This window comes from Vulpes lagopus, chromosome 1, assembly GCF_018345385.1.
Source record: "Vulpes lagopus strain Blue_001 chromosome 1, ASM1834538v1, whole genome shotgun sequence".
Taxonomy (NCBI): domain Eukaryota; kingdom Metazoa; phylum Chordata; class Mammalia; order Carnivora; family Canidae; genus Vulpes; species Vulpes lagopus.
The window spans coordinates 50,484,347-50,500,187 of record NC_054824.1 but is presented as its reverse complement, the minus strand read 5'-3'; the positions used below and the strand labels follow the sequence as shown (position 1 = coordinate 50,500,187).

At 36.0% G+C, this 15,841-nt stretch overlaps 1 protein-coding gene across 1 annotated transcript in view; it reads left to right on the top strand.

Annotated features, from left to right (window-relative positions):
* HCRTR2 (hypocretin receptor 2) overlaps window positions 1-13,577 on the top strand; it is a 105,892-nt gene extending 92,315 nt beyond the window's left edge. Inside the window, exons 5-7 of the mRNA XM_041721809.1 lie at window positions 7,647-7,867; window positions 11,041-11,162; window positions 13,244-13,577. Coding sequence (XP_041577743.1) covers window positions 7,647-7,867; window positions 11,041-11,162; window positions 13,244-13,473 — 573 coding nt within the window. The 3' untranslated portion in view covers window positions 13,474-13,577. The remainder of the gene's footprint in view (window positions 1-7,646; window positions 7,868-11,040; window positions 11,163-13,243) is intronic.
* The last annotated feature ends 2,264 nt before the right edge of the window (window positions 13,578-15,841 follow it).

Here is a 15,841-nt window from a genome sequence, read left to right as displayed (position 1 = left end):
GTAGATCCTAAAGAAACCATATGCAAGGGACGCCTGGGTGGCTCAGTGGTTGAGCATCTGTCTTCCACTCAGGGCATGATCCCAGGGTCCGGGATCAAGTCCCACATCACACTCCCTGCAATGAGCCTGCTGCTCCCTCTGCCTGTGTCTCTGCCTCTTTCTGTGTCTCTCATGAATAAATAAATAAAATCTTTAAAAAAACAAAAGAATCCACGTGCAAAAAATTGAAAACAAGTTTAGTAAGTTTTGAGAAAAATAGTTCAGTAAACAAAAATTAATTTCATTTCTATAAACTAGCAAAGAACAATCCAAAAATGGAATTAACAATTTCATTTAAAATAGCACCAAAAAGAGTAAAACACTTAATAAGTCTAAGAGAAGTATATAACATATACAACTACACAGTATCATTTAAAAATTAAAGGACTATGTAAATGAAATGACATAATTTTGTTAAGACTTAATATTGTTAAAATAGAAAAATTCCTCAAATTGATCAATGGATTCATCACAATCACTATCCATCACCCAGCTGTCTTGTTTGTTTTTGCACAAATTGGCGAACTACTAAAATCATTATGGAAATGCACGAAATCAGGAATGGACAAAATAATCTTCAAAAAGATGAACAAAGTTGGAAAACTCACTTCTCAATGTCAGATGTTATTATAAAGCTAGAATAGGGATCCCTGGGTGGCGCAGCGGTTTGGCGCCTGCCTTTGGCCCAGGGCGCGATCCTGGAGACCGAGGATCGAATCCCACGTCAGGCTCCCGGTGCATGGAGCCTGCTTCTCCCTCTGCCTATGTCTCTGCCTCTCTCTCTCTCTCTCTCTCTCTCTGTGACTATCGTAAAATAAAAAAAATAAATTAAAAAAAAAATAAAGCTAGAATAATCAAGATAGTGTAGTATTTGCAAACAGTCATATAGATCAATGAAATAGAATCAAAGTCTATAAATAAACCCTTATATTTATGGTTAATTGATTTTTGACATGACTGTCATCACAATTCAATGGGGAAAGTCATAGTCTTGTCAGCAAATGATGCTGGGACAATTCTATAAACTCAAAAGAGTGGAACTGGATGTCACCTTACACCATACATAAACTTTAACTCAGAATAGATTATAGACGTAAATGTAAGGATTAATACAGATCTCCTTCAACTTACAGTGGGGTTACATACAAATAAACCCATCATAAGTTGAAAATAACCTAAGTCAAAATGCATTTAAAGTACCTAACCTGTATAGAACATCATAGCTTAGACTAACCTACTTTACATATGCTCAGAACACATATATATTAGCCTACATTTGGGCAAAATCATCTAACACAAAGCCTACTTTATAATAAAGTGTTGAGTATCTCATTTAATCTATTAAATACTTACTAAAAGTAAACAATAATGTTTGTAAATGTATCAGTTGTTTACCTTCATGAGTGCATGGCTGATAGGGAGCTGTAACTCACTGGCACTGCCCAGAATCATGAGAGAATATCACACTACAGTTACTATCTAGGAAGAGATAAAAATTCAAAGTGCAATTTATACTGAATATATATTACTTTTGTACCATCATAAAGTTGAAAAATCAAAGGTCAAACCATTATAAATCAGGGACCATCTGTGCTACGAAACTCTTAGAAGAAAACACATTCATTGTATGTCGGTAGTCAAACATCATTATGACGTTGGTTTAGGCTAATGGTTTAAATGACATCATCACCACAAGCAAAAAAAAAAATTTTTAAACAGGTAAATTGGATACTATTGAAATAAAAACATTTGTACTTCAAAGTATACCATGAGGAAAGTGAAAAAGCAACTCATAGAATGAGAGTAAATATTTGCAAATCACACATATGATAAAAGACTTGTATAATGTATAAAGGACTCTTATTGTTCAATAATAAAAAGAAATCACCCATTGAAAGTAAGTAAAAATTTGAATAAACATTTCTCCAAAGAAGATATACAAATGGCCAGTAAGCACAGGAAGAGATGCTCAGCAATATTAATTGTTAGGAAAATGAAAATCAAAACTACAGTGAGATACTTTTTTATACTGAATAGGACGCCTAAAATATTTTTTTAAAAGATAAGTATTGGTGAGAATGTGGAGAAATTAGTACTCTCATTATATGGCTGGAAAATGGAAAAATATAAAAGTAGAAGATGATGCAGCTACTTTGGAAAATAGTTTGGCCATTCCTCAAAATCTTAAAGGATTACTGTGTGACCTAACAGTTTAATACTTAGGTATATACCCAAGAGAATTGAAAATGTGTCCACATAAAAATTCATACATTACTGTTCACAGCAGCATTATACATAGTAGCCAAAAAGTGGAAATAAACCAAATGTCCATTAATGAAAGAATGGAGGTGCTATATACATACAATTAAATAATATTTAGTGGTCAAAAGTAATGAAATATTGATACATACTACAACATGAATGCATCTTAAGATTATTGTTAAATGAAAACTAGACACGAAAGACTACATATTTTATGATTCTGTTCACATGAAATGGAGAGAATAAGCACATTTATAGAGCCAGAAAGATTTATAGTTGCAAGGGGTAGTAGAATGGGGTGATGGGAAGTAACTGATAATAGATTTGGATTTTCATTTCCAGGTGATGGTGTGATAAATGCACAGTTCTGTGAATACACTAAAGCCTACTTAATTACCCCATACAAGGTGAATTTATGGCATATAAATTTATTTATTTATTTGAGAGAGAGAGAGAGAGAGAGAGAAGTGGAGAGGGGGAGGGGCAGAAGAGAAGACTCCCTGCTGAGCAGGGAGCCCTATGTGGAGCTTGATTTCAGGATTCCAGGATCATGACCTCAGCCAAAAGCAGATGCTTAACCAACTGACCCATTTCCCTAAGGATTTCTTGCTTGATCATTCACCAGCATTGAACAATGCTGTTCATGGTTTCACTGATTATATACTACCTTCCCATAGCTCTCCTATCTGTCTTTCTGCTTCTCTTTGTTTTGAATATTTCTACACCCTTCCCTGACTGTTAAGTGACTCTTTACTAGGTTCCTTCATAACGGTACAGCATTTTTTAGGTGATGTATTTTCTAGGCATTTTTTTAATGGGGTGATTTCCCAAATTTTATTTCTCAGACTGGTTCTCTTTTTTTTTTTCTGAGATACACACAATCCCATATACATACATATACATTATGTATATGATTTTAATGTAAATCTCAAAATCAGATGATATGAGCTTATTAAAGGATATGCTAAAGGATATGAATCAACAGCCAGATAAAGAGATACACAGGGCAAGGAGCTTCCATGTCCTCTCCAGGTTTGCCATTCACCATACATCTCCATATGTTCACCAACCTGGAGGCTTTCTATAATCCATTGTCCTTTTGGATCTTTATAGAGATTTCATTATGTAGTCATGATTGACTAAGTCATTGGCCATTGGCTGATACAACTCCAGCTTCTCTCTCCTCCTCAGGGGTCAGAGGGTCGGACTAAAAGTTACCATTCTTTAATAGTTGGTCCTTCTGGCAACTAGCTTGGGACCTTAGGTTACCTTTATTAATAACAAGAGACCCGTTACACCTTTACAGCTCTGAAGCATTTTTAAGAATTGTAGATGGAGATCGGATCTATCTGGGAAATATATTTTGGTCATCTGAATGATTGATTATATATATATATATATATATACACACACATATGTATATATAAAACACCATTATATCACAAAAATACAACTGATTGTTTATTGATCTGGGGTTCTGCTTATGGCTCAATTTACATATTAGTTCTAGTGAACTTTTGGAAATTCCTTAGGATTTACTTTGTAAACAATAGTATATCCTTAATAAAATCAATCTATATGCCTTTTATCTATTTTTCTTGTCTTCTTTTCCTGGCTAGGATCTCCAGTGTATTGTTGAGTAGAAGCAGTGAGAAATATCATTGCTTTTTTCTCAGTCTTAAAGTGTTCATCTTTCCCCATTAGGTAGGATGATAGCTAAAGGCTATTTATATCTGACTTTTACCAAGTTGATAAAGTTTCCTGCTATCATTAGTTTACAAGTTTACTGGAATTTTTATCATGAAAACGTGTTGAATTTTTCAGATGATTTTCCTTTATATTTAGATAGTCATATTTTTCTTATTCTGTTAATATGATAAATTGCATTAATTTTCGAATGTTAAATGAACACTGAATTGCTAGAATAAATCTGATTTGTTGAGTGAATTTTATTAATCTTTCTGTATGTTGCTAAATATGATTTGATGATTATTTTAATCAATTTTTTATCTCCATTCATGAGAGATAGTCAATTGCTTTCTTTTGTTATCATGTCCTTGATTATTGGGGTAACTATAATACTATAAAATTAGTTGGAGAGTATTATTTCTTTGAATTTCAGAAAGACTCTGAATAAGAAGGATATTATTTATTTTGTACTGTTTGATTGAATTCATCACTGGATCTGTCTGGGCCTGGAGGTTTTATGTAGCAAAGTTTGGTATGATAGCATCAAATTTGGTCATCTTTAGTGTCATTTTCTGTAATCTTTGTTTTTCAAGATATTTATCCATCTCACTTAAGTTTGGAAATTTATTCATTATTCATAATATTCTCTATTCTTTTAATGAATGCAGCATGTTTGCCTTTTCTTATAACTTAATCCTGGTCCAAATACTTCTTATGAAAGAGCAGGTTTCAAATCCATTATTTATGGGCCTTGATATTTCCAATTCATAATTGGAATGGAATTCATACCTCTTCCAGGATGATCAAAGATTATTTTAAAATTTATAATAGTGGAAGGAATAAAAGTGGGGAGAGAGAATGTGTGTGTGTATGTATGCGTGTGACTGTGTGTGCGCACACATGCATGCAGATGCTTTCCACGGTGGGATTGTTGAGCTCTTCCTGAGGTGACAGGGAAAGGCCTTCCTACATGGACAGCTTTCCAGGCTGGATTTCTCAGTGCCCTTTTGTATGACTATTATTTCGTGTAACTAAGCAAATATTTAAAAATTTACTGACTTCCATAATACATTGTGTTGAAGTTGATAAATGGAAGCCTTAGTGAGAATGGGAAAAGATGAGCTTTGCAATCAGACAGACCTGAGTGCCAATTCTGACTTGTTAGACATAGACATGGACATTTTGTTTAAACTTTCTCACTGTCCGCTTGATCATCTCTAAGTGGGATTTATAATAGTTTACATTTAGGAACACATTAGTAATTACTCAAGACTATACAGTGTTCCTGGAGCTCAATTAGTATCAGTGATTTCTATTATCATCATGCTGACTTTCTGTAGACATATACAACTTCTCAATGGGGACATTTGTAGGTCTCCTCAAGATGAGTTCAGGATTAAACATCTTCCATCCTTTATTTAGATCATCATCTAAAAGAGGACATTGTGACTGATTTTGCTTCTTTGTTTTTCCTTCTGAGTGCAGGGACCATAGCCATACTCCCACTGGCAGTTTCCCTTCATGAGGATTCTGTTTCTGAAGGTTGAGGAAGTTACCAGATGCTTAATTTTGTTTCTTTCCTTCAGGGGAGCACTCAGTGATAGATTTGCCAAAGTTTCATTTAGAAAACAGTTCAAGATCATTTAGCAGATATCTATAGGGTTACTCATGTTAGAGTTTTACTGGAACTTTTCAACATCCATTGCAGCTTCTTCTTAGTTATTTTTAAAATGACTATTTAAAAAGAGACTCACAGAGGAAGAAGGATCCTCGGTACCTCCCCACACATGCCACCAGGAAGATAGATAAGAAAATGTATAAGATCACCATTATGTGGAAAGATGAGTCTACATGACAGAACATATAGATCCAGAAGAGATATAATTTATCAAATGTTTTTCTATATAAGGGCAGATTTTCATTAACTTTGTTTCTTTTTGAGAGAGAATAGTTATGGTCAAAAGAAGCTCCATATTAATTTGTGTAGAAATCAAAGTAAAATTCTGTTTGCAAAGATTATCTAACACACCTGGTTCTTGTGATGTATAAAGCAACAGAGCCCATCCAATGTGCATTCTTAGAGAATACAGGAGTGCATGGCATCTGTGCAGGCTAGCTGCACAGAGATAAAAGCAACAATTGAATAATCTTAACAAAACAAAGAGGACCATGGAGTCTTAGAATGAACACAGGGCTATGGTGTTCTTGTTGGCACATTTTCCTCTTAAAAAATTATGTGTGCTGAATTTTATTGTTTTGCTCACTAAACCCTATCAATCTTCGTGAGCTTGCAATTAAGAAAATATTATAGTTGGAAGGACTCCCTGCTATTATCAAATAACTTTGAAAAGAAATGGAAAAGTACAAGTTGTATAACTGTTATTACAAATTCCAGCTATTTGAAATGTTAATGTAAGACCACAAGGGATTCTCACTGTATTTGTATGCGTTTTAAAGGCCAGGCTGGAACACAAAATTGGTTTCAAGCAATTTCATAACAAGAAATAGTAAGCAACAGAGAGTATTTTATTTATTTATTTTTTATTCCCTCATTCAAGGTTTGCCTTGGCCAAACCTGAGAAATAAAATCTAATAAAAAGCACTAGGTATTTAAGTCCTATCTGTCCATCTGGCAGCAGATGGCAGTATTGATGCATGAAAAAAAAAAGCCATTCAGGTTATTTTGCAATTACCTGTTGGGTTTTCCCCTCTCTTTAAACTGAGGTATTTGAGCTGAGCCTGTTCCTAACAAGATGATATTGTTGTCCTTTTACAGGTCTTTGCCAGTTTTTACTTCTCTCTCCTTTTAATTAAGAGTTGTGTTTGGTTGTTGTTTGCTTGCTTTGTTTTGCTTTTAAGAACAGTTGTAAGTTCACAGCAAAATCAAGTGAAAGATAAGCAAGTTTCCCAAATGCCTCCTACCTCCACTCATGCAGTGTCTCCCCATTATCCATATCCCTCACCAAAGTGATACATTCATTACAACTGATGAACCTACAGTGACATAGAGTCATCCAAAGTCCATAGCTTACCTAAGGGTTCACTCTTAAAGTTGTACATTCCATGGGTTTGGATAGTGTATTCAAATACATTGTATAATGTATAATGACATTTAGCCACTGCCCCAAGAATCCTCTATGCTCTGCCATTTGCCCCCCAACACTCCCTCACCACCACCGGCTGGCCACCACTGACTTATTTATTGTCTTTCTGATTTCACTTTTCCTAAGATATCATATGGTTGTAGCCTTTAGATCTGTAGCCTTTTCAGATTGGCTTCTTTTACTTAGTAATATGCATTTAAGTTTCCCATGTTTTTTCCTGGCTTCACATTTCATTTCTTTTTGGCACCGAATAATATTCCATCATCTGGATGTACAACTTTGTTTTCGGTTTATAAAGAGCTATTTGTAGCTCTCTTTAGACCTTGACAAAAATGGGATGTTCAGCTTCTTTTCCAACCAAACTCCTAGTTGATATTTAACTGTATTACTCCAGAACATATTCAGCTCAGCAAACGTTCTAGGGAAACAGGCCCTCACGGCTCCCTGGACCACAAGTATCCGGAACACTCTCCTTCCTGTATTTTCTAGTTAGTTTTCCAAAGTGGAACTTCCCTGAGTCAGATGGCAATAAAGAGTCTCTGTTCCTTTTAGATCCCTGGAACATCATCTGTAGTTCAGAGAAAATGGAAGCCCCTGCAGCCTGCTTCACAGCCTCGAGGGCCAGGACAGCAGACCAAGTCCAGGATTAGCGCTGTGGCCGCTGAAATAAAGCAGATCCGAGCCAGACGGAAAACAGCCCGGATGCTAATGGTTGTACTTTTGGTGTTTGCAATTTGCTACTTACCAATTAGCATCCTCAACGTGCTAAAGAGGTAAAGTTCATGTATTCTTTGAAAATAAAGTGACTGTCATTTCTTGGTTCTTAATGAAAACCTTTTTCTTGTTCCTCTTCTTTTTCTTCTTCTTAAACCAGAGTAAAACCCTAGCTCTTTGCCCAGATAGTTTGTTAGGCCAGATAACTCAAAGTGCTGTTGTTCCCAACAGGTAAGGCAGAGAGCCTTTTAGAATGCTCAGACTCCACAGGCTCTTGTCCTGGAAATTCTGTGTTGAATGGCAGACAAAAAACAGATGTTCCCCTGACCTCTTCAAGCTAATTGCTGAGCCTTAGTTGCAGAAAAAGTTCTAATGCAAAAAAAAAAAAAAAAAAAACCAAAAACCAAAAAACAAACCTCATTTACAGCTTGGGGTCCTTTTTTGATCAGAACAAACAGGTTTTCCAAAACTTTGTCCTCATACATAGGGAATTATGACAGAAAGATAAAAAAGAGATAGGGATGTTTTGTTAGCATTCCAATTATACTTAAAAGTGCATTTGTAAGCACATACAAAAAAATGGAATCACAGCTCAAACTGTGTTTTGAATGTTTAAATAGGGGGAAAAAAATCCATTTCCTAAAGGCACTGAATCAAGGGCTCAGGGTGACTATTAATAAAAATTAGCACAAAACGTTTCAGTGAGAAAGTGTGTTATTTGTTAGGCTACAGATACACTGTTCAGTTAAAACAATTGACCAACCGACCAGCGAACAGCAATGCAGGGGCCACGGCACACATGAACTTCACAGCCAGCCAACTTTATTGGGAATTATCATAACTGTTGCAAACAGACTGGCCCCAAGGTAATAGTAATTTTGTTTATAATAGGCTTCGAACTTAAACTAGGATTGCTCCTCTCCCTTTTCCCTGATTCAGAGTCAATATCATATTCCTCACAGCTGGAGGCTCTGGAGAGCCGGCAGCTTTGGCTGGAGTCACACACAGTAAAGGTGGTATAACCAGCTGCAAAGATCTCTCATTCTTCTTGGCCCTTGTTTTTGATTGCTTAATAACTTTTTTGATGGAAAATGAACTTTTGTTTGGAAGTATCATTTAGGACAGACATAGCCTTAAAGGCGTCAGATTTTCGGCAGTGTGAAGCCTTGAGATAAATACTGGCTCACGAGAAACTGAAAGCTACTCTGCCTTCCACATCTCTTCCTAATTTCTGATTTTTCTGGACCACAGAAATCCCATACAAATCTATTGTGATCTTTGGCTAGATGCTGTTTTCTACTTTTACGAATCTTGTAAACATGCTATACTACTGAATGACTTTCAGTAGTCATTTAAAAAAAAATTTGTACTTTTATGGTAATCTGTCTAAATTCAATGAAAGTTAGATTCACTGCTCTCTGCACTGCTCATTTGGATTCCCTGCATCTCAGCACTTGTACTTGCTCTTTAGTTAGTTCCAAATATTTATTTGTCCATAATATTTTCCTTATTTTTCTAATTTAAAGACCTCCCTTTCCAACGAAAATAAACAGCTAAGAAGAAAGTCTATGTTAAATTATTTTCGTTTTTTTGAGCATTCTGCTCTTTTCCACAAAATTTGAGAAAAACTTTAAATAGCCTTGGAAATTGTTTTTCTTTCCCACACACATTTTCTTCAAATGCTTATCCCTTTGCTTGCCCTTGTACCTTATGCTTGTGTTTCCTCTTACCAATACATTCCTACACTGTTTTCCTTAAAACAGTTTTTTGTCTGACTCCTTAAAACCAGCCTCTGTAAAGCAGTTCTAGTTTGTCTAGGATTTCAAAGACATATTATGCCAGAGGGTCATAACATACCATTAATTCCATTTGTCCATGTTATTTCCCTCCATATCGTATTTTTGTAAAACTCCAGTACTCCACAGAGCATCACTTTATTCCAGAAATGCATTTCTATCATGGGCACCATCACATGTAATCGAATTACACAATCAGTGATGGAGCCTCTGGCAGGAAATGCATCATAATCTTCAGCCTATAAAATTTATTGGGTAGTTACAAGTGACCTGCTGTTGGCTAGTGAATAGAATTTGATAGATGGAATATTTCTGAGTATGGAACAAATCTTTAAAATGATATACTTCTTAAAAAAAATAAAATAAAATGATATACTTCTTAAAGATTTTATTTATTTATTAATGAGAGACACAGAGAGAGAAAGAGAGAGAGAGAGGCAGAGACACAGGCAGAGGGAGAAGCAGGCTCCATGCAGGGAGCCTGATATGGGACTTGATCTGGGGTTTCCAGGATCAGGCCTTCGGCTGAAGGTGGCGCTAAACCGCTGAGCTACCGGGGCTGCCCTTAAAAATGATATTTAAGTTTAAAATAATGAAATATTTTTCAGAGTTTAAATAATCAATGAAAATACTAAAACCCAGGAATTTTAGGAAGTTACCATAATTTTGCCTACTGAAAACTAGTTTCTCTCTGGCTGTAATGAAGTCCCAGAAGGCAACTTACAACAAGGCTGGGAAGATTATACTTTGATCAATGCACAAAGGCAGGTAGGAAGTAGTTCTCAAAGACTGCAGTTTGGGAGTGCTCTTTAAATGACACACGAGGGCAGCCCGGGTGGCTCAGCGGTTTAGCGCCGCCTGCAGCCCCGGGGGGTGATCCTGGAGACCCGAGATCGAGTCCTGCATCGTGCTCCCTGCATGGAGCCTGCTTCTCCCTCTGCTTGTGTCTCTGCCTCTCTCTCTCTCTCTCTCTCTCTCTCTCTCTGTGTGTGTGTGTGTGTGTGTGTCTCATGAATAAGTAAATAAAATATTTTAAAAAAATAAATAAATGACACCCAAAATGGAATAGTAACAAACATTGTTCAGTCATATTTAGAAACGAAAGAAGGGACACAGATATGCATTCAACTTCTGTACTCTTACCCATCAGAAATAGTATTATTGCATTTATTGTTTATAGGAGCGAAAGATCATTCTCTGACTTCATTTGGCCTTTGATTTACTAATTGTGCGATGGAGATTTTGTTCAGGCACTGAAATTTTTCTGAACCCAGTACAGTGCCATACATCAATGCCTGCTGCCGAGGAAGACACAGGTTAGGCAGCTTCCATCAAGGGCTGTGTTCACTCATGAATTTTCTTATTTAAAAAATACTTCTCAGAATCACCCTGGATTTCCCATCATTGTTTTTTGTTTTGTTTTGTTTTTCCCACAGAGTATTTGGGATGTTTACCCACACGGAAGACAGAGAGACCGTATATGCCTGGTTTACATTTTCACACTGGCTTGTATATGCTAATAGTGCTGCGAACCCAATTATTTATAATTTTCTCAGTGGTGAGTTTTCAAATGTTCCTTCAACATAAGCCACAATCCCAGCTAAGCACAACGGATCGATGACCAAAAGGTTTTGAATGCTCTCGGAATATGTGAAAAGCTTAATTGCTCTACAATGAGATATTTTTTTCCCCTCGATCTAATTCATCTTGAGGTTTTTCCCTTATGAAAGGGAGCACATGTTACCTAACTCATCAGAGAAAATCATCTAAGTTTTTCGCCCGTAAAATTTAAAAGAAATGTTGAATAGGAAGAAAGTGAAAATTGTAGGAACTGGAAAACACAGAATCTTGCTTGTCATATATTAAACTTATGATTTACCAAAATGTAAAATAATTTTGTCTGAAAAAAAAGAACAGGCTTGCTATATTATTTCCTTTGCCAACACTGAGATTGCCTCCTTGAGACTGAATTGGAACCATTCCACTTTGGGGTATTTTTCTGTATTTACATTTCTCTTGTGAGTAACATCTCGTGGGGTTATCTCAAGATTTCTCACTGACCACAAAAAATGATATTACTTCTAAATAACACACAAGCTAAATGACACACAGAGACACACATCTGTAACCGATTTAATCTTTCTCTGTTTATGGAACCTACAGAATTATAAAAAATCATTTATCTAGTTGTTTTATTTACAAACATTTTGCCTGACTGACCTTTAGAGTTGTGTTTTAATTAGCTACACCTTGACACTGTCTTCTCTCACTGCTCGGCTATTTCTGTTTCATTGCTATCTCCAAATATATGATAATTTGATATGGAAGAAAAGGCAATTCGTTTTATTGCATACTTAATAAAGTATGTGTATTTTCCAACTTCATCTTTGGCCTTGTAGATTGTATGGGTTATTTAAAAAAAAAAAAAAAAGGACCAACTACCCAGTCAGTGAGATTTTTTTTTAACAATTTTTTTTTCTCAATCATGACATGTACCCTTAATATACCTGCTTTATTTCACCTTCCAGAGACTCGGGTGGTGTATATGTGGGGTTTGTTTTGGATTGGATTGCCCCTTTTCTTGCCTTCCCCGGCCACATCCAACCCATCTCCAGAATAAAGACATCATTAGATCTGAGATAACCAAATTCCACTCAGTGCTCATGTGCTTCCTTTGAGGGGTCAAGGGGCCATATGGAATTTGTGGCTTGGAAAGCAGTGGAGAAGCCACTGGGGTTAGAGATGACTACAGCTCTGAGCCTTGCACTAAGCAGATCAAACCTACAGAAGTCTATAGAGAGAAGTGTTTGAAGTCAAAGCAACAGAACCAAGTCAAAGTGCTATTGTGGGGTGGAGTGAGGCAGGGTAGGTGGCTGAGAATCCCTGGGAACTTGATATGTGTCTGTGATTGTCCAAGTCCCTTGAACATTCTCTTCTTGTGTAATTACTCAATCACCCAGTTTGGTAATGGAAGCTCAGAGAAGAGAAATGATGACCACCAAAACCGTTCATTTATCCTTAAAAAAATGACTTTTATTTTCATACTTCTCCAATTTCATGTCAGTAATGTAAAGATAAGAAATAACTTCTAAAATTGGTAGTTTTTACTTGTTTTTTCTACTGCCTTATAGAGATTATGAAACTTTAGAAATTTTCTATATATTTTAAGATGTTTTTTTCTAGATAACCTTGTTGAACTGAGTATGCCAGTAGAACAGTTTCTTCGGAGTCTAATGTAGGGGTAATTTCAAAATATTCAGGCTCTATCCAACGCAGGTTTCCTCATTTTTGAAATTATTAAGTATCTCTGAACATCCTACTGATGATCATTTTTATTATAGCTATCTATAATAGCCCCCAATCACAAATATAGAAGATGGGACTCTAAGAGAGTGAAACAAACTCCAAACATCCTACATGAAAGGCAGTCAGATTACTTTATGGAAATAGCTTATTGTTTCAAGAGTCTAGCAAGCTTCCCGTAATGCCATTTCCTCTTCCCATTTCCCCCTTTTTGCAAAATACTGCACCTCATTGCTAGTTTGGCTCAAGGGAGCAACTGGGTGGTACCCTATGCACAATTTGTTGAATCATATTTACACATAATTCTTTTTCCTTTCTTTCTCCCTGGTTTGCCAGGAAAGTTTAGAGAGGAATTTAAAGCTGCATTTTCTTGCTGTTGCCTTGGAGTCCACCATCGCCAGGAGGACCGGCTCACCCGGGGCCGGACCAGTACGGAGAGTCGGAAGTCTCTGACCACCCAGATCAGCAATTTCGACAACGTATCAAAACTCTCAGAGCAAGTTGTGCTCACCAGCATAAGCACACTCCCAGCAGCCAATGGAGCGGGGCCACTTCAAAACTGGTAGAACATTCATTCATATGACAGGGATATCTGAGGAGAACTACTCTTTTCTAAAAATCTCTGTGTACACAAACTTTATTACCCTAATGATCTGAAGCTAAAATTACGTTGTGGACCTTTTTTGTTTTTTAATCTATTGCTTTTTGGAAATAAAAAAGTCAGTTTAAAATAATTTCTCAGCTTTGGATTTAAACATGTTAGAAGTTTGACTTTCAACTGAATTTACGTTAGGCTATTTCACTTTTAGCTTCACGTATTATGATTTATGTCCATTAAATGTTTGAATATTTTAAATTCTAATTGTTATTTTAATCTCTCACCTGCAGATTGTTTGCAAAAAATTACCAAGAGTTATCCAATGATTTTCTTTTGTCTACTAAAAGAAGTAGCAATTACTAACTCTGAATTTACAACAGACATGTTAGTCGACTTCGTAGTTTCAAAAATCACAAAAGACTGTCATTATGATGTGACATCTGAGAGAATATTTATATACAAAATAGTATATTATATGAGATAACTCAAAAGCTATCTTTCAAAACTATTTAAAAATACATACTATTAAACTTTTATTTTCCCTGAATTTTATCACCCATTTACACAATTTTCTCAGGTTTGTAACCTTACCACTGCTAACATTTCTCATCACAACAATGGCCAGTAAGACTGTATTAAAATAATAATTTTGGAGTAACTACAAATACATAACAATCTCCATCTCTAAGAAAAGACTTTAACATTTGAAAATAAGATAGGATTCTTCTAACCAATAAAAATGATGTAGTTGTCCTTGCTGGATTAAATTAAGAATGCAATTTACAAAGAGAAAGAGTAGTGGACTACTGAGTCAGAGCTGGGTCCCCTATGGAACAGTTACTACTGCCATGGAGATTTGATGGTAAATACTTACATTTATTTAAATTTCATAAACATTTATTAAATATGAGCACCCACTGTGCTAGGTGCTGGAGAATGAGGTACATCTAGGGAAGATGTACATGTGCCTTCAAAAGAGCTCTAGGTTACTGAGGGAGACATGTTGATAGAGTTCACCAGACAGCAAACCACTCTTGAGGACAGATTCAAATGTGGGTGGGGCAGTGAAGCAACTAACATGAGACATGAACAGTAAAGCTTTCCTGTTTTGTTTCTGATTCTTACAGTGACACGGTTGATGTCATCAAATTCCATGTAGGCCTACAGGTGATTAGGCTGGAAGTACTGGCTCCAAACTCACACACAAATGAGTAGCCACATAGAGTGTTTTGTACAAATGTGAGATCTGCAATCCAAAGCACTGAATATTTCAAAGTTGTCCCTCTACAAAATTTTTCTAATTCAAATATTCATTTTAAAATTGAACTAAGGGACACCTGGGTGGCTCAGTGGTTGAGCGTCTGCCTTCGGCCCAGGGTGTGATCCTGGAGATGCGGGATCAAGTCCCACATCCAGCTCCCCGCAGGGAGCCTGCTTCTCCCTCTGCCTGTGTCTCTGCCTCTCTCTCTCTCTCTCTGTGTCTCTCATGAATGAATAAATAAAATATTTTTTAAAAATTGAAGTAAAAGAGATGTTCATGAAACTTGCTGCTCTTCTTATATTACAGCAGCAGATATCCTTATTTTTATTGAAACAAAAGATATAGAGAATAATATTTAAGAAAGATTTTTATAGAAGATAAAAATTATCTCATTCATTTGCATGCTATTTTCCAACTCATCATTTTCCAAAAGAAGTAACACAAGTAAATTGTCCACAAGTTGTTTTCCTATTTTAGAGTATGGGACTACCTTGTGTTTTTTCCTACTCAAAACAAAAACCACCCTCACATATAAGGTTTATTGAAATTATATTGCTAATTAACAGAAAGATAACAACAAAAGCAAAGTATTATAACTCTCTCCTTCCTTCCCTTTGCACATTTGGGAACTTTCTTGTTTATGCTGTGTGAAAGGAGTGTTTTAATACTCAGATTGTGATGAGAGCTAGCATTTTCAATAGTTTGAGTATCCTTCAAGTAATATTGATAATATGCCTTAATGTCTAAGTGGTATCTCAGAATAAGAGCTAAATTATTAAGACTGTAATATATCTAGTTTTTTTTTTATTGTTTAAGAAGGAGTGAGATTGAAAGAGGGAGAGCAAGAGAGAAGGAGAGAGAGAGAGAGAGAGGATCCAGGAGGCAGCATTGTATGATTGCCTGTGAAGGACAGACTCATAAGTTAAGATGCCTTTGCTCTAAATAAGTGATTCTCAAAATGTGGTTCTGAACCATCTACATCAGCCTTATCTAAGGACATATTAGACATGCAAATTTCCATCCTGTCTTGGATCTTCTGAATCAGAAACTTTGGGGGTGGCGTCCAGGACTATGT